This window comes from Peromyscus maniculatus, chromosome X (genome assembly GCF_049852395.1).
Source record: "Peromyscus maniculatus bairdii isolate BWxNUB_F1_BW_parent chromosome X, HU_Pman_BW_mat_3.1, whole genome shotgun sequence".
Taxonomy (NCBI): domain Eukaryota; kingdom Metazoa; phylum Chordata; class Mammalia; order Rodentia; family Cricetidae; genus Peromyscus; species Peromyscus maniculatus.
Genome location: NC_134875.1, coordinates 116,600,863 through 116,620,754, shown reverse-complemented (window position 1 = coordinate 116,620,754; position 19,892 = coordinate 116,600,863). Strand labels below are relative to the sequence as shown.

General features: G+C 41.5%; 1 protein-coding gene across 5 annotated transcripts in view; it reads right to left on the bottom strand.

The window, feature by feature from the left end:
- Vegfd (vascular endothelial growth factor D) overlaps positions 1–19,892 on the bottom strand; it is a 35,218-nt gene that overhangs the window by 11,348 nt on the left and 3,978 nt on the right. For 3 of the 5 annotated variants that reach the window (XM_006973202.4, XM_076562471.1, XM_042269022.2), the window contains exons 2-3: positions 6,271–6,496; positions 399–589 (exon numbers count right to left, since the gene is read on the bottom strand). In XM_006973202.4, the coding sequence (XP_006973264.1) occupies positions 399–589; positions 6,271–6,496 (417 nt within the window). The remainder of the gene's footprint in view (positions 1–398; positions 590–6,270; positions 6,497–19,892) is intronic. The other 2 variants (XM_076562473.1, XM_076562472.1) reach the window with 1 other exon arrangement.

Below are 19,892 nucleotides of genomic sequence, written 5' to 3'. Positions count from 1 at the left end.
CTCCCCCCTCTTAGCTGGTTCTTGTTGCATTCTTCCTTCTTTCTTCCTCCAACCCCATCCACACTCTCTTTCAACTCTACTCAGTTATTCCAATTAAATTCCACACACCCAAACAGCTACGTAAGACAGCACGGCTTCCTCCATTCCTTTTAACACCCTGTTCTAGTAATGTCCGAATGTACTGATTCTTGATATTACAGCATTAGGTAGATGGTAACTGATGAGGCTGTGTCGTGTTGGATATTACGTTACCTCCCTAAGCCTCAACGTGTTTCTCTGAAAAGGAGGCTAAGATATCCTTTGAGTTTGTCTAGGGAATTAAATGAGCTTTACCACATGAAGTATGCAGCTCAGTGCTTGGTAACAAGGTCAGCGGCAATGTCTTCATTTCCTCGTACCTGTTTGGAGATGTAGGAGGTGCTTGTGTTCATACACATCACACTCTCTTCATTGCAGCAGCCTCCACACCGGAACACGTTCACACAGGGGGGCTTGAAGAACGTGTTGGTTGTCTTTCCCAGCTCACTGGCGACTTCTACACAAGTCTCTCTAGGACTGCACTGGGTTCTCTGCCATTCCTCATCTATAACTGAAGTAATAAAGTTCATTGAGGCCAGCAGACAAAAATGTTCCTGATAAACAACATAGGTGTTCTCATGTCCTCCCCCACACCTTTGGGTACTTGCTTATTTCACTAGGTGGGTATTTAAACATTTCTTTCAGAAATGTATTTATTTTATTTTGTGTAAATGGATGCTTTGCCTACATGTATGTATGTGCACCACATGGGTGGCTGGTGCCTTTGGAAGTTAGGAGAGGGCACTGGATCCCCTGCAACAGGAGTTACAGGTAGTTGTGAGACATTGTGTGGAAACTGGACCCAGGTCTCATGCAAGGGTGACAAGTGGTCTTAACCACTGAGCCATCTTTCCAACCCCTAAATAGATATTTTTATTCATCCTTTAGTCAAAGATCTGCCTACAAAAAATTTTAAAACTGAAATCTCTATATTTTCCCATTGATACAATCACTTCATAAAAGATTTTGTTTACCCTTGTGGGGAGCACTGCAAATAGCCACACCCGGGCCATATGCAAAGGCTTGATAATAAGGAAGTCGGTGGACTACTGTGAAGACATAACATGTGAGTGTCTTTTATCAATCAACTTGCAGGGTACAACTGGATAGCGTTTCTTCTACCTGAAGCCAGGTATGAATAGGTTTTAAAATCATAGAGAAATGAATTTCTGTTGTCTGCTTATATAAGTGCACTGAGATTTAAATCTGGTAAACACATAAGTAGACATTTCAATGGAATTAATTTTTCCTCAAATAAGACTTTCTACATTTGGAACCATCCACTGGTTTACAGAAGAAGATGAGATAAGCTCCCTGGCCATAGCTAATTTGAGGGAAACCAGAAAAAGAGAAATACATCTCTGGCAATAAATAGGGAAATACAGGGTGTTGTAGAACAATCTTTTTGTGCACTGTGAAGATGAGTCTTTGCCAAGGCACCTTCTGATTGGTTTAATAAAGAGTTGAATGGCCAATAGCTAGGCAGGATAAGGTTAGGCAGGATTTCTTGGCAAAGAGAGAGGAAGAGGAGATGAATTGAGGCGTGAGAGAGACCCCAGAGGACACAGAGAGGGAACAGGAGATGCAAGATGGAAGAGAGGTAAAAAGCCATGAGGCAAATGTAGATTAATATAAATGGGTTAATTTAAGTTTTAAGAGCTAGTGGGGCAAGCCTAAGCTATAGGCCAAGCTTTCATAATTAATAAGGCATCTCTGTGTCATTATTTGGGGCTGGCAGCAGAAAAGAATGTCCATCTACAACAGGGTTTGGGAGATGGCTCAGTTGGGGGGGGAGTGCTGGCTGCCCAAGTGCAAGGACCTTAGTTCAGATCCCCAGAATCCATATAAAAAGCTGGGCACACTGATTACTCCTGGAAGCCTAGTGCTGGGAAGGCAGAGATTGGTGGACCTTTGGGGCTCGCTGGCCAGCCATGCTGTCCAAATCAGTGAGCTTCATTTCCAAAGACAGACCCCATTTCCAAAACTAAGTGGGAGAGTGGGTGAAGAAGATGCTTAACATTGATCTCTGGCCTCCACATGCATGAACAGACATGGGCACATCTACCTGTGTGCACATACATGCACCACATGCATGCTTGAAAAGAAATTACATATTTTTCTTGCATAGCTGTTTCATTTTTCTCACACCATTTTTTTAAAAAAAATTTGACACATGGTCTCACTGTGTAGTCCTAGTTGGCCTAGAATTTGTCATGTAGACCAGGTGGTGGCCTCAAACTCGAGAGATACACTTGCCTCTACCTCCTGGGTGTTGGAATTAAAGGTGTGCGCCACCATACCTGGCTTTCACCATTTAAAAAATGTTATGTTATTTTTAAGTGTGTGTGTGTGTGTGTGTGTGTGTGTGTGTGTGTGTGTGAGAGAGAGAGAGAGAGAGAGAGAGAGAGAGAGAGAGAGAGAGAGAGAGAGAGATGCCTGCAGATATCAGAGTCATCAGATTCCCTAGAGCTGGAGTTAAGAGCAGTTGTGAGCTGCCTGATGTGGGTGCTGAGAACCCAATTCAGTACCTGCTCTTAACTGGTGAGCTCTTTCCAGCTACACTTTCACCATTTTTTAAGTTAGATGTTGACACTTAATGCTGTGAGCAGCCCCTCTTCAGGTTTTTTTTGGGGGTGGGGGGTGCTTACTTTCAGCTTGTCATAGATAGAACTGCAGACTATGATATACTGGGAACATATTGAAACCTTTTTGTATTAGGAAGCCTTAAAATTGACCCCTAGTGATCCCTAGTTCCTGGAGGCCATGCCCTATGCAATTTCCCCTCTTTTTGTGTGTCAATGAAACTGATTAATTGGATTTTTGCGAAGAGGGTACCGCAAAACAGGATGCTACTTAGGTGCTTAGGTTGAAAAAATTCTCTGACTCTGCTTCTCTCCCACGTCCACCTCTCTTTACCCCCTCTCCCCACCCCCTTTCTTTCTCACCAAGGACCACTTTTTAAAAAAGATTTTCTTATTTCAAATTATGTGTATGTGTGTGGATGGTGATGTGCTTGCATGTGGGGGTGGGGTGTACATGAGTGCAGTGCCCCAAGACACCAGAAGAGGGAGACAAATGCCCCCTGGAGCTGGAGTTTCATGGATTGTTGTGACCTCACCCTGCATACGTGTAGGAAACAAACGTGGGTCCTCTGCAAGAGCAGTATGTACTCTTAACCTCCAAGCCAATGGTCCAGCCTGAAAGTCATTTTTGAAGCTACTTCCAACTGAGGGCAGCCTCTAGCTAACAGCCAGTGAGGAAAGGGGCCCTTTACAAAATCCTAGGCTGTCCTAAGGCTCCACAACCACATGCACCCATACACACATGTACATCTGCACATGTACACACAGTCTGTTTGAGACAGTCAAAATTTGGGGTAATATTAAGTTACAGGCAAATGTTTCTATACCCTGTCTTAAAAAATATGTATTGATGGGTGTGGTGGTTTAAAAGAAAATGGTCCCCAAGGGAGTGGCACTATTAGGAGATGTGGCCTTGTAGGAATAGGTGTGATCTTGTTAGAGGAAGTGTGTCACCATGAAGGCGGGCATTGAGGTCTCATATATGCTTAAGCCAGGCCCAGTGAGATAGATCACTTCCTGTTGCCTGTGAGTCAAGATGTAAGAACTCTCAGCTTCTTCTCTAGCACCCTGTCTGCCTGCATGCTGCCTTGCTTCCCACCATGATAATAATGCACTAAACCTCTGAATTATAAGTGGAACACCACAATTAAATGTTTTCCTTTATAAGAGTTGCTGTGGTCATGATGTCTTTTCACGGCAATAGGAACCCTAACTAAGACAATGGTTCTGGAGAGATGATTTAGAAGAGGACCCACATTTAGTTCCCAGCATCCATATGGCAGGTCATATCTCTAACTCTAGTTCCAGTGGGTCTGATGTTCCAGTGGATCTGACCTCCATAGGTACTGCACACATGTGGTGCACAGACATATATGCTGGCAAAACATCCATGCATACACAGAATACAAAATTAATATTTTTAAATTTTTGTTGATAAAAATTCATATGAAGTATCCTCAGATTGAATGCATGAGACACGAACTATTTAAGCATTACTAGGGGTGCTATTTAAATTGGTACTATTAGTCATAACTCTTTGAAGGGGAGAGTAATTGACTTAGGAAAATATTCCTTGTTTAAAATGTTGTTTAATGTTACTTTCTACTTGCTTTTTCTCTTTAAAATTCTAACTTTTAAAAGTTGGACAAGATTATAATCAAAATCTCATGCAGTTATGACCAATGCCACTGATTAAGATTTCATAAGGCCAGCGTTCTTTACTACTGCCCAGGGAATTACCCTGAAATCCATGAGAGAGAGTAGATAACAAAACATAATTGGTGTGACACACTTATTTGATAATCTACTGCTTCTAACTTAGTGAATAACTTCAGCTAATCCTCCATATAATTAGGAGGGAAACCGTGGAGGCTGCAAATTCTCTAATTTTTTTTATGGTTTCCTCCTTGGAAAATGTCAAGCTGGATGACTTTTAAAAATCACTGACTTGTGGTTTTATGGTAAAATTGTCTTTGCAGGTCATCTGTCCATTCCCCGCAGGTCTTCGGCGAGGTAATCTGGTCAAAACCTGTGGTCTCCAGATGTGCATGTTTTTGTAAAGTCTATGTGACATTACAACAGGAATGAACAACTCGACTTTCACTTAGACACACAGTACCATGCATGAGCACAAAGACCCTTCTTCACACTTACACTGCAGGGGGATTTGCCTCACCTCCACACAACTTTCCCCATAGCTGAATCCTGTGCAATCTATTCTTTAACAAATGGGAAAAAAGACAACTCTAGATAGAAAGCAAAGACTAGTTTTTGCTTAAGGATCAACTGAAATTAAGCAGTGGATATATTCATGTGCTATGTGATCATGTTTGTATCTACAAGGCTAAGTCTAACAATGGAGCTGGTTTTTTGAGTTGTTTTGATGTTTCATCAGACAGCTAAAGGTCTAATCAAGGCCACACAACTTTCTTTAAAAACATTTCATTCATTGTGGCACAGTATGTATAAACAATAGTCTTGTAAAGAGTCTATATCTCAATCTGGATATCATTAAAATGGCAGAAGTAGACACCACACACCCATCTCCACCCCTACCCCAGTAATCAACTTGGAAAGATGATGGTCCCTTGATATCTGTGGAGGATTGGTCCCAGGAATCCTTACAGATACACAAATCCTTGGGTTACCAAGTTCCTTATATAATTGGGCTAGAATTTGTAAATAACCCACCTATATCTTCCAGTACACTTGAAATTATGTCTAGATAATTTCTGGTATATAAATAGTTGTTACAGTATACTGTATGTCAAGAAAAGATCTGCCTATGCTCAGTACACATGCATTTCTCCAAGTATTTGACCTGTGTGATTGGCTGAACCCATGGGGGTGGGGAAGACCTGAGGATACAGAAGGCTGATTGCATGCTATTTTTCCAGTCCTAAGTGTTGATTATTTTATGTCAAGAAATTTCTTTGTTATTCTCTGAGTAACCAGTACCCATTGTTATGCTTCACCTTGCAATTTATGCTTCTCACTTTTACATAAAAAAAACCCACAGGATTTTGAAGAAAAAAAGCTATAGCAAAATTCTTGATTTTCCTCTCTATCTGCATAGTAATTGAGAACTCCTGTTGATGAATACTGAGGTTGTTTTGTTTTTTAGTAAACATGTTTTTTTTTCTCCCTAAAAGCAGTCTTTCTGTATTGCTTTGTACTCAAATTCCTGAGCTAAACATATTTTGATAATTTGCAATGTTCTTGGGTTAGATGTAGATATCAAAACCATATTGAATATTCTTCTTTGTGGAGTAGACATTTGAAAAATCAGAATTCTTGAGCTGACAAGTTGGTTCAGTGGGTAAAGGTGCTTGCTGACAAACCCGAAGACCTGTGTTTGATTCCTGAGCCCCACAAGGTAGAAAGAGAGAACTGATTCCTGCAAGCAGTGATTTGTTTAAATTTTGTATTACATCTATTTATTTAAGGAGGGGCACATGTGTGGCTATCTGAGAGCCATTCCCAACTTTATCCAGTGAACCATCTTGTTCCCCCTCTGACATATAACCACCTGTGCAAACTTTTGGAAGGAATTGGTACCTGTGTCACTACCTGATAAGGAAATAATCTGCCGTTTTACTCACAAACCCACCTTTTAGCGTTTCCGTATCGTAGAAAGTTGCTGCAAATCTGGTGGAGCGGTGGGAGGTCGAGCGCGAGTCCAGACTGGCCAGACTTTGGAGCTTCAGCCGGCATCTCCACCGCTTCCAATCTTCAGAGTGTGCGACACGCAGCAGCTCCTCCAAACTAGAAGCAGCTCTGATCTGTTGTTCAGATCGTTCCAACATTGACTGGGATGATCGCTCGAAAGACAAATCCTAGTTGTAGAGTGAGTTACAAAGATACCTTGATAACTGTGGTTGCTAGCAGTTTAAACTATAGACCATCTGAAAAGAAACTAGACAATATTTGAATGTGCACCCGTGCCTAGGCAAAACAATGTCTAATGGCGGACTTCAAAAGGATGGGTCTACTTTCTTACTGCCAGAGCCTGTGCATGTATAATGGAGGAAATTCCCTGAGGTATTAGTCACTTGAACCCAAAGTACAAGGACCAAGGTCCCTAGAAGCCAGGAGAAGACACAGACACAGCGGGGGCCATTTGAAGACGGAGGTGGAAATGACATGATGAGGTCACAACTCAGAGATTGCCTCAAGCCACCCAAAGCAGAAGAGGCAATGGCATCTTGAACTTTGGGATTCTGTTGTTCTGAGACAGCAGATTTATGGTACTTTGCTACTGCAGCCACAGAAAAGCAGTAAAGATTCTTTTTATTAACCTATTTCTGTGACAGCAACCTACTGTTTCCTAGTTTAAGCTGAAGGCTTGCTTTTTTCTACGGTTGCATCTGAATCGTGTTGGCTAATACAGTGCAACTGGACTAGATAGGTATATTCATGGGTTTGGGGAGCCCAAGAAAAGATTTTTCAATATGTAACTGCTTGTGCAAAAGTAGGGGCTTGATTATATGAAATAATGATGCATACATCCATATACTATGCAACCATCAAATTGAATGGAGCCCATTTCCTACTAGAGTTCCCTCCCCTGCCCCCCAAGCACTGGGGATTAGTATGTGGGCGTTTTAAACATGCTTGATAGGCATTTTTCCAACGGAGCTGTCTCCCCAGTTCTAGAGCTGAGGTCTCAATGGCCTCTCTCTCTCAGACTCACATTTATCAGTCCTGCGGCTTTGACTTTATGGTTTCATAGTTAATCGGCATTTAGCATTTATATTGCTTTACATGTTTGTTTACTATTGTTTTATTAACCATGTATAGTCTATGAACTAAAAAAAGTCAATATATGTATCTTCAAGGTCATGTCTTTTGTGTTGTTATTGTTGTTTTGTGGCAAGTTCTCATTATGTAGCCAAGGTTGGTCTGGAAATTGTGATCCTCCTGCCTCAGCTTCCAGAGTCCTGATATGTCAGGCTTGTGTGACCATACCTGGCTAAATTTACCTTAGCCGCTTTACCCAGAAGTCCAGATGGAAGTATACACATGAACACGTATGCACATTTTTGACTGATTTAGGAGAGTATAAGATATGTTTGTAAGCCAGGGGAAAGAGCCAACAGAGAAGAAACTGAAAGCATATACAATGGACATAAAACAGAGCCTGTAAGGCTTGATATATAGCGTGAGTATTAGTTGGTCAGTATGAAGTGCTAAGAAGACCACCTTTTGAAGCAGGGGAGCCACAGGGAGCCCAGTGGGTCTGTACAGAGCAGGGCTGCCTCAGAAGCTCAGTGAGATTACATTGGTGGTTTCTCGTATATCTCTGGAGTTTAACAAAGACATTTTTGGCAAGGAAGAGAAGGAAGCTTAAAGAGCACAGATGGCAAATGGATGGAACTAGAAAAAATCATCCTGAATGAGGTAACCCAAACCCAGAAAGACAGTCATGGTATGTACTCACTCATAAGTGCATTCTAGATATAAAATAAAGAACAATCAGACCACAGCCCATAGAACCATAGAGGCTATATATATAGCATGGAGGTCCCCAGGTTGACTGTGGCTTATAATAAATTTCGGTTCTATTCAATTATTGAAAAAAAAATAGCCAAATGAATGGAAACACATGAACTATGAACCAAAGGCTGAGGGGCCCCCAACTGGATCAGGCCCTCTGAATAGGTGAGACAGTTGAATGGCTTGATCAGTTTGGGAGGCAACTAGGCAGGGGGACCCAGTCCCGTGCTCATTGCATGAGTTGGCTGTTTGAAACCTGGAGCTTATGCAGGGACACTTGGCTCAGTCTGGGAGGAAGGGGCTGGACCTGCCTGGACTGAGTCTACCAGGTTGATTGCAGTCCTCGGGAGAGGATTTGCCCTGGAGGAGGTGGGAATGGTGGGTGGGCTGGGGGCAAGGGGAGGGTGTGGGAGGGGGGAGAATAGGGGAACCCGTGGCTGATATGTAGAACTGAATGGTATTGTAAAATAAATAAATAAATAAATAAATAAATAAATAAATAAATAAATAAATAAATAAATAGCACAGATGGGGTTTGTGAATTTGACGTTGAACTTGTGTGGCATTCCACAGCTTCTGTAGCTGAGAAGCCTAGAGACAAAGCTGGTTAATTGCTCATTTCCCTGACAACTCTTAAACGTGATGGTCCCACATTAAGGCTAATTTGTTAATGGCTGCTCTTTGCCTGACCATTCATCCCCTCTTTCTAGTTCTATGGCAGAGCTACCTCATATTCCATTCAATCTTCAAGATAAAATGCTTTGACAACACTGCTTCAATAAGCTAATGAGGCAGCCTAACAAATACTTTAAAAAAGATTATTAAATTGGGCTTAGTAGGCTCTCTCTCTCTCTCTCTCTCTCTCTCTCTCTCTCTCTCTCTCTCTCTCTCTCTGTGTGTGTGTGTGTGTGTCTGTATGTGCATGGTGTGCATGCCTGTCCACACTGCTTCTGTGTATAACAATAATTATAGAAGAAGAGGTTGTGAATTTGAGGAGTTGGAAAAAGACACAGGAGGAATCGGACAGGGAAAGGTAGGAGTGGAAATAATATAAATACAAGTACTTGTGCATGAACCCCTCTAAAATTTTAGATTAAAAAGTATTAAATTGTACATTGCTGCAAGAATATTTATGGAGGTTAAATTTCATTCAGTACTATCCCTAAATAAGGCTGATGTATGGCTGCATACGTCTTACAAGTCTTAATTCAATTTTGGCTTCTTTAAAAAAAATCCTATGATTAAAAAACCCAGGATAAAATATTTCCTGCAGCCTGAATTAAAGTGATTGAATGATGTTAAGACTAAATAGTTCCTATGACTGGTTTCTTTGTAAAACCACAACATCTACTTACATACTTAAAACTATTTAAGCCTACTTTGCTAAATGAAAACCTAGTTTGAAATAACTGAAAAATTGCAAAAGTCATTTTGATAATTCTAAATGGAAATACCAACAATAGCAAGTAATTCATCTGGGCACACATTTGGGAAGGGTTGAAAATGGACCCCTTTCCAATCGGCATTCTACACTCCTTGATTTTTGTGTAATCAACTCTATATTACCTGTATGGGTAGGACAAACCTAAACATCAAAAAGTGTGTCCAGTGTCCAAAATGCATACTTAAGCCCTTGATTTCAATAATTTTCACTGCCAAACTATTGCCAAATGAGTTGCTCTTTATTTCTTCCAATTTTCCAATACAAGAGCTAGTAAAATCTAAAATAGTTCTAATGTGATTCCACAAAATGAGAGGATGAGAGAGGCCTTCCTGGGTCTCTGCTTAGTAGAGTGGCAGCCTTGGTTCTGTCATTAATTCACGACTGTTAGCAATTCTCCTCCTAAATAACAAATCATTCTCTGATGCTTTTTAGCTACCAACAATCAGTTTTTAAAGCATGGGGCCGAAGGTCTCTGCAACACTACTTTGTCATCATATAAATGTTACTATATACATAGACTAACTTTTTCCCACATGCGGTTACATTCCTAACAGGCCACCAAGCAAGGGCCACACTGTTGGCTGGCTTATTCCCTTTTGAGAAGGATTTGGAGCAGAGGTTCCCAGACTTGCCTTCACCTTGAATGCATGTGAGCAAAAGCTTTAAAAAATACTACTGATTGGATCTTATCATCAGAGTCCCATTTTACAGATTTTGACTACTACTTCAAAAGAAAAAAATATCCCATGTCTGCTTCAGTAGCAGCCAAGTGAAGGGCTTGCAGCAACTTTCTGTATGTCTTTGCAACTTTTCCATAAAGTTAGAATTACTTCAAAATAAAGAGTATTCTGAAGAACTCTTTAGGAAGGGCTAGTGATGTAGCTCCATTAGTAGTCTGCTTGCCTGAATTCACAGAGCTGCACAAACCTGATGTGGTGCTACACACCAGTAACCAGCCTTGATGGTAGAGGCAACTGTATTAGAAGTTCGAGGTCACTCTCCAATATGTACTGAGCGAGTCTGGAATATGTGAGACTTTGTCTCAAAGAAAAAAATCTTCCCAAGTGATTTTAAGAGAACCAGTAATTTGGAGCCAGGCAACACTGATTTAAGTTCAAAGCCCTGGGTTAATATCCGAGATCTGTATAAGAACTCTGATTAGCATAGGATAAATGGCTGATACATGTTGAAAAATTGTCCTAGTCTTTGCATTCCTTTGTGTTATACCTTAAGGTCAGAATATGTGCATGAGTATTTGGCTGAATTGGAGTTTGAAAGCCGGCCCCTTACTCACATACCCTGTCTGTTGAATGTATGAAATGTATTGCCTCCCCAACTCAACTTAAAGCCTGTGGGCATTACATGCACATTCGATTCTTTTTATCCAGTTCTTAACTTGTATGACTTTTAAACGACTGAATAACAGTGATATTTTCTCACTTAAACAGTGTGATGAAGTTAACTGTCATCCTAAATGATAGTCTAAATTGCCTCTCAAATTCCTCCAAATTCCAAAGAGTCCATTTCTCAAGATAAATAAATTTTAAAAAAAGCATTGCCTGAACCCACTAGAATTCAACAGAAAGCTATGCATTCCCTCAAAAGGCAGTCCTGTAAAATATCTCAAGGAAAATATAAACGTCAAGTGGAAGAATCTTGACTTAGGGGTATGTAGCTGGGCCCCTATTCCAACTCTGGGATCTACAAAGAATTGGTCCATAAGCATCCTGGCTGCTTTCCTTAAAGAGCTACAGAATGCTTTTCCTGCACCATTGTGGTCCGGAACTCTTAAGACCCTCATGTTGCAGATATGGAAACAGAGAGCAGCTGTGCTGAGTTCCTCATAGGACCGACCTCTTGAGAGGCATGAGGATCAGACTATGAGTGCAGAACTGCACTGTCTTCAGGAAGTTGGGTGGTAGTGTCTGTGTGTTGAAATCGGGCTTGTGAAAGTGGAATGTCCCGGTGCTTTGGGCTTAGTTATGGAGGAAACACACTTCACATAGCTTTCCCTAGATTTGCTGAAGGAATTAGAAGTTGTAGCATGAATCTTAAAAGTTCTTATTAATAAAATCAAACCTGGAGCCAGGTACTTCGCTGGAAGAGCAGAGAAGCAGAACAAGCCACAGCTTCCTCACCTCACAATTCCTCAGCTGATCCTGTTTCCTCAGAATCTCAGCTGAACTGTTGCTCAAAAGCCTAAAAGCTTAACCAGGCTCTAGTTCCTGGACCTCACGCCTTATTTACCTTTTTGCTCCCTGCCATCACTTCCTGGGATTAAAGGCATTAGTCATCATGCCTGGCTGTTCCAAGTGTGGCCTTGAACTCACAGAGATCCAGATGGATCTCTGCCTCCAGAAGGCTAGGATTAAAGGTGTGAGTGCCACCATTTTCTGGCCTCTATGTCTGTGTCGTGGCTGTTCTGTCTCTGACTCCAGATAAGTTTATTAGGGTGCACAATATTTTGGGGAACACAATATCAACACAAGAAGTGTTACCTGAGGGCACAGTTCTCTCATAACCCATCTCTGCATTTCAAGAAAACACCACAGTCACCCATTTGCCTCTGCAGTGGGTTGGGGGCGATAAATTCCAAACAGTTCTACCTTCCTTCCACCTCTTAGCGACTTCTTTGGTTTCACTCAAGGAACACTTGCATTTCATCTTTACCTTCATGGTTAAGGATTGGCCTAAACCACTACACTTTTCCTGGCTTGATAAGCAAGTAACATTGTGATGCTCCACTCCCGGTTGCTCTCCCCAAGGTCCTCCTTCCTGTCTGCCAAGAAATCTGCCTAGGCCACAGCAGACTCATGAGTCTAAGTGAATATCTGAGATGGCGCCATGCCCTTGCTTTAAGTGGAATTATATTGCCCTAAAAGAAGTTATGCCTACTATCATAAATTATACTACTGACTACTCAAATGGCTTGTTTTAGAGGCAAGAGCACAGATCCCAATTGCTCAAAACTAGCTTTGAGTGACACGATACTCTGGAAGTTTCTTATAAACACGTGCCCATCATATGGCTAAGTAAGCCTACTCCAGGGAGTTTGTCACTCGATAAATGAAGCCTACACTGAACAAAACTCTGTACATTAAAGTTTGTAGTCACTTTTTTTAAATCATAGTCAAAACAGTTGGAAAAAACACATGTGTAATTCAATGAGCCGTTCGTGGCATACTACTCATTAATAAAAAGAACTATTGGTAAATGGGTTAAAGGTTAAAGAAGCCAGTCTCAACATGTTAGACTGCATTATTTTATTTATATGTGATTTTCTTTTTTTATTATTAAGAAATTTTCTATTAATTTACATACCAACCACAGATCTTCTCCTCCCTCCTTCCACCGTCCAGCCTTCCCCCCCAACCCATCCCCCATTCCCACCTCCATCAAGGCAAGGCCTCTCATGTAGAGTCAGCAGAGCCTGGTACCTTCAGTTGAGGCAGGTCCAAGCTTCCCCACACACACTGCACAAAGGCTGTGCAAGGTGCCCCACCATAGGCACTGAGCTCCAAAAAGCCCACACGTGTACCACGGACAGATCCTGATCCCACTGCCAGTGGGTCCCTTGAGCAGGTCAAGCTACACAACTGTCTGGCTTATGCAGAGGACCTAGTCCAGTCCCATGGAGACTCCACAGCTATTGGTCCACAGTTCATGAGTTCCAAAGCCTGGTTCAGTTGTCTCTGTAGGTTTCCCCATCATGATCTTTACCCCCTTTGCTCATAGAATCCCTCCTCCCTCTCTTCAACTGGACTCCTGGAGCTCAGCCTGGTGCTTGGCTGTGGATCTCTGCATCTGCTTCCATCAGGTACTGAATGAAGGCTCTATGATGACAGTTAGGGTATTCACCAATCTGATTATTATCAAACCAGGAATGACTAAGGACAGAATGCTACTTCCTGGGGGTTGGAAAGATGGTCTCTCTTTGACAGTGTATGGATATGGAACAACTTGTATCCAGGCTATAGTTGTGGTTACACAAATTTGTATGTGTGCTAGAATTCACAGAACTATACCTACAAAAAAGGAAAGTACAAGCACAGTATAATTAGAAAATAAAGTAAGCCGGCTTTTAACCAAGGCATGACTCCATTTTGACTGAGTGTGGGTTAACTTCCTTCAGATTTGGTTTCCCGGTTGATGTTAATAATAGGTACTTCACAGGTTGGGTGGTGGTGGTGGTGGTGGCGGCGGCGGTGGTGCACGCCTTTAATCCTAGTACTCAGGAGGCAGAGGCAGGCAGAGAGATCTGTGTGAGTTCAAACTAGCGTGGTCTACAGAGTGAGTTCTATGATAGCCAAGGCTACACAGAGAAACCCTGTCTCAAAAAACTAACAAACAAAACAAAGCAAAACAAACAAACAAAAACCTAAAAGCAAAAAAGCACACACACACACACACACACACACACACACACACACACACACACACACACAAAACCTACCCCCAGCTCTCCCCCCTAAAAGAAGCAGCCTAAATAGAAAGCCATCGAAGAGAACTCTTAAAAATTGTGATAAGGATGCTGCAGTGTAGCTCTCCATGGCTGATGGCTTCTGGTGACAGTGCAAATGGGGAAGAACTTAGTTTTCTTGAAGGCGCTGGCGGCTGGGAGTTTGACCATGCTCCAGTGAGTGTATGGGCAACACAAATTGGACTTGTTCCTTTTATTCTCCTATTTGGGGAGGGGAGGCAGGTCACAAGGCAGACCTGGGAGGATTTGGAAGTGATGTGATGGGGTAAATCCCAAAACAGTCAACAATATAAAAATATTATGTTGAAAAAATAGTTACTCCTCAGAGCTCAGTGGAGAACCTAGGAGTTCAAAAATGGGAAAGGGTTAGAGTACAAAGCAGGAATACAATTAATGTGCTTCTTCTTTTCTTTCTCAGGGGTGGGTCATCTGGACCTACAAGTTGGGGTAGAGGTTTATGCTTTATGGCCCTTGATAATCCTTAGTCACCAGAGAGATGGGATTTAAAATATCGAGACTTGGCAACTCTAATCCTTGCAAATACAATGAAACACAGCAAATCCAAACAACTTTTCCAGGGTAGACTGTGAGCTATCTTTTTCCAATGAGAAAAGCATTTTTTGAGTTATCTGTAAATGGAAGCAAATTTCCAAGTATCTTCTCAGGGCTTAGGTCTGTCTTTACAGATTCATGTAGAAAAAATACATCATGCTACTTCTTAACCTTTTGTGATTTGCTTTTGGGGTCTAGCATTTTGGGATTATACCAGCTGAGGGAAGGGAGGAGACTGCCCACTTGTGACTGCTGAGGCTGTGGTTATGCAGGTGCAAACTCCCACGGCTCTGGTGCCGCATCTCTGAAATCCAGAAACCTGACCACCTGGGAATAGAATCAGGCTGTTCTTCATTTGGGGGCCCTAATGGTACTGGTGGCTCTTTTGCTGCCCTGCTTCTGCATTTAAATGCATAAGTCAGAAATCCTGAGAGCTTACTCAAGGAAGGAGCTACAGATGTAAGAAAACTGTACATGTGTGCATGCAGACAGGAATGTGTGAGCAGGACTGCCTGGGAAGTTTAAGGCAGTGGAAAGGGGTTTGTTTGGATGCTCAGAACTGCCACATCTCACAATTTGATGACAATTGTTGGTGCTCTTCTCTCTAGCGAAGCCATCTAGCATTTGGGGAGATGTCTGTGTCCCCCTTCACATATGTTAAATCTGTGTTCTACTCAAATGCTTCTGCTCCTACTTGCCACAGAAATGAGAAGAAAGATGGATGTGGGGTGGGCTTGGGTGGCAAGATAGTCTCCGACCTTCTGAAACTGTGCTCTGAGCAAGCCTTATGGCGGTGATTCCTGAGCTGTCTGACATTCTCTGTGTCATTGATCTCAAAGATCAAGGAGCCAATGGCCAAAAAACAACTCAAAACCTTTATTGTGATGAAGTAGAACTGCTAACAACTCCATTCTGCCTCTCCACAGCTGTCTTGGTGTTGGCTCATGTGACCTACTTTGACATGTTGCAAGCACAAGCTTGACAATGAATTCTGACTCATTGCACTGAGCTTCTACATGTCTCCCACCTCTGCAAGCACATGCTCCTGCCAGCCCACTCATCAATGGGAGGGTAGACACGTGGAGCAGACATGTATTCAGCCTGAGGTTTAGGCCTTGATCCAAACTCTCAGCTGACCCACAGAGATATATGTGAGAATAAACTATTGATGTGTTAAGCCACTAAAATTTGTATGGGTGTGTAACAGCATGATGTGACTCTATCTCAGCCAAAATACAGCATAATCAACTTCATGGGAAGACCTTTGTGCAAAACATTATGGTCTCCTATAAGGTAGTTCTGCTTGCCACTGGCAGCCAGCCTAACATATCAGCCTTTAAAAATATTTATTTCTAAACATCCAGTGGTCCTACATCATCATTTACCCATCATCTTCTCTTCCTCACCAACATCTATAACACTGTGTCCAGTGATCCCTAGCCTTCCTATAGCAATGTACTTATGAAGTAAGCATGCAATTGCAAAGACCGCTTTCATGTTTTTATCCTGCTTTCTCTCTCTTTCTGTGTGTGTGTGTGTGTGTGTGTGTGTGTGTGTGTGTGTGTGTGTATTTTCTTGATTTTAAAATACCCATTAAATCACTACCTTTGGCTTTTACAGTCTCTCCACCCCCTCCTATAAAATTATCCCTGAGCCTTGCTTGGGAGGAGGGGGTGCAGGGTAGATGTTCCACATGTATATAAATATACGGTCAATACAAATTAGACGCTGATGGGTTAAAAAAATGAAGACACAAAATTGAGTAGGTAAGAAAAGGAGATAGGTCTGGGAGGAACTCAGGGAGGGGGGAATATGGTTAAAACTCAATGCATGAAATTCTCAAAGGACTAATAAAAATGAAATAAAAAGTTATTTATTCAATCAAAACTATACTTTTCCTAAAGAGTTCCGCTCACAACAGGACAGCAAAATATTTAACATGCTATTTTTCTCTCTGCTGTGATAATTTTTATTTAAATGCTGGTCTTTCAAAAAGCGATACTCATCTTCACCTTGTCAGTGCTAAGGTTATTTAATAAGATCCAGTCAATGGTGAAATAAGCCTTGTTGAGATTATAGTATTACTTACAGTTTCAGGCATTAAAATTATCCTTCCTATAAGCCAAAGTGAACTCCCTGGTGGTTGGTAAGACATGAAAATGACTAAGACATCTTTATTTTATAAAAAGTGTCATTTCCACTCATGTGCTTGGCACACGGAAGACATTCCACAAATGTTTACTGAACAGAATGTACAGCTTTCCTTCTCCCAGGGAGGAAGGGTTTCCCGAACAACTGTCTCTCTTCTACGTGCCTTACCCTCGACACCAACCACAGAGTTCTCAATCTCCAATGGAGAATTTCCATGTGAAAAGGACATTATTTCACACATTAAAAGAGGAATAATGGAAACCAGTGACAATGTATTCTCCAACACTGCTCTAAGACAAGAAATATTAAACATAGCCAAAGTTGTGTGTGATAGTTATTAATAGTGTTCCTGAAATATTTCCCGCATCCTACCTTCGGAAGTCAAGGTAAGAGTGCACCTCCTGGCTCTTTGCACCTAAATGGGACAGTGGATCCATGATGTGTGCCACTCACTTCTAGGTCAGAGCATGCAATGGTCACAGTGATCTAGAACATTCTACATGTGGGTACTCAGCTAGCTTCATACTGATAGTGAGTTGACTGTGGATGAACCAAGAGGGTTGTGTAGTACAAGCAGCAAATAAATTTGTACGGATTATGAACCACCAAGATTTTGAGGGTGGTTGTAATTACAGTATACTCTCACCTTACCTCACTAAGTATCTGATCACAGTATTTTTGTCATAATTTGCCACACCTTCACAAATCACTCACGATGAAAACATAGGTAGGCATCTGAAGGCTTCAGAGATAAAGACAGGGAGGTGTCTAAGTTGTGCACAGAGACACTGTGTGACTAGATGCTGCTTTGTGTAACTTCCTGTGACCGTCAGGCTGAAATAATGGGCTAAAGTGACTCCACTCTGACTCTGGGTTCTAGAAGTGAACATCCTATTGGATGGCCTAAGACTAGAAGGACATTTCAGGATTCTTGGACATATTCACCTAAATCTTACCCCCATGTCCACAGTAAAATATCACAGGGTAAATACACTGCCTCAAAAAGTGCTTTTGGATTTTATAAAAATCATGCAATCAGGCAAGCCAAGGTGACGATTGATGCCAGAGACCGTTTAGTGCTGTCCTTCACCTGGCTGTCTCAGGATCCTCCAAGGCTAGTCTATCAACCAGTCAGCAAACACTGCTTTCAGCATCGTCTGTGTGACAGGTTTTGCAAGGTGGTGGCTGGGACAATGCCATAAACAAGACAACGAAACACTCCTGTGTTGAAAAGCTTTCATCCTACTGGTGAGGGTGTAATAAACCAGGATAAACACACCACGAAATGTCAGGTACAGGTGGATGCCGTCAATAAAATTAATAGTGTAACACAGAACACTGTATGTAAACTGTGACCCAGGAGCCACATCCAGTGTGCAGCCTGTTTTTGAACAGTCTATGACTTAAGCACGTGCTTTTGCATTTTAAAAGGTTGAAATGAATGAAAACAAGGTTTCCTGGTGCATAAAATTAAAATTGTCATGTCTCTAAAGTTCTGTTGGGGCTCACCCCCACCTGCATGATCTCTGGCTACTTTCCCAACCCTGAAAGTTGCACTTCTGAGCTCAGCTTACCTTCCACCAGCCACTCTAGTTCTTTGGCTCATCCTCAGAATATCCAAGCTATTCCCTCTTCAGTCACTACCCTGATGATGACCTCTGCCTGCTTCACTTCTTTCAGTACTGTGCACAAATATAACTGAATTAGAAGAATCTCCCCCTTTATCTCATTCTGTGTCCTCTCCTTCATTTGAGTGTTTTTCATTATTACTGTTCCTGACATGTTACCGATTTGCATATTGTCCACTTCTACCAAGCACAATCAAAATATGCATTCCAAGAGAGCTGAAATAGTTATTTCTCGCTGCATTCTCAGATCCTACACACAGTAGATACTCAATAAATACCTGCTGAAAAAAAATAATGAGTTATCAAATATTGGAAAGTTGTAATGAGAGATACAGGACAGTCTTTATGAGTTAGGGCATCTTAGCCAGCCAAGGCTTTCATGATGCTGAAGATGCCCCAGAATGCCTTTGATTTATAATGCTTTAGTATCTTAGACTATAAGAACGAGAAGCAAGAGAGAGAAAAATGGATTTGCCACCATAAGTACAACCTAAGCAAAATTGCTCATTTTATTGATTCCTTTCATCCCATTTCATTCCCAATTATGCTAAACTCCCACTCTCTGCTCCTATCATATGATAGAAATGAGTTATACGGGATGGAGAGATGGCTCAGGGGTTAAGAGTATTTGCTGATGTTGCAAAGAACAGTTTGGTTCCCATTAGCCAAGTTAGGTGGTTAACAACTACTGGTAACTCCAAATCTAGGGGACAGAGCACCCTCTTCTGGCCTCTGCAGGTACCCACACTCATGTGCACACTACACACACAAAAAGCTTAAAATGAAATAAATCTCTCTAAAAAAAAAAAAAGAGCTGACCCCTAGATATTGCTCAGGAACAATTTTATTGTCCTTTGTATACCTATTTCTCTACTGCCTTTGTCCAACTGTGGAAATATTTGTGTCTGAGAGATCCAGGTCTTTTACCAAGGGTTCTTTTATGGGACCATTTGTATATACAAATACCTTGTTTCTATTTCACAAATTATCTTTGTGATGTTTATAGCAACATTTTATTCACAGGTGTTAAGTCAGGATTTTTCAATTTAAATGAGCCATACAAGGAAGTATTATACACAGGATGTAAGGTTCTATTGTATCTTGGGTACTACAATATCTTAGAGTGATATAAAAACTCTTACTGAATTCACAGCAAGACAGAAAAATCAGACAAGAGCTCACTGGCTCGCCTGACTAGCAGCAAAGCCAGGAAACTCTCCTGCAAGTTATTTCCTAGACCATTTCAAGAGAAGTCAAATGGCATGAAGGTGATGAAGTCTTGTGAGCCATGTGGATTTGGGACTTATTCCAATCTGATGTAGCACTGAATGACTCCATCATCTAACAATACCCTTCTATACACATTACAATGCCTAAAAAGATAGTACAGAGTGAAGCTGAAGAAGAAAGAAACTTTCAAGAGTTCTGGAAGCTATCATGACTTAGAATTAATCCTCTATTACCATACCGACAGGGCTTCA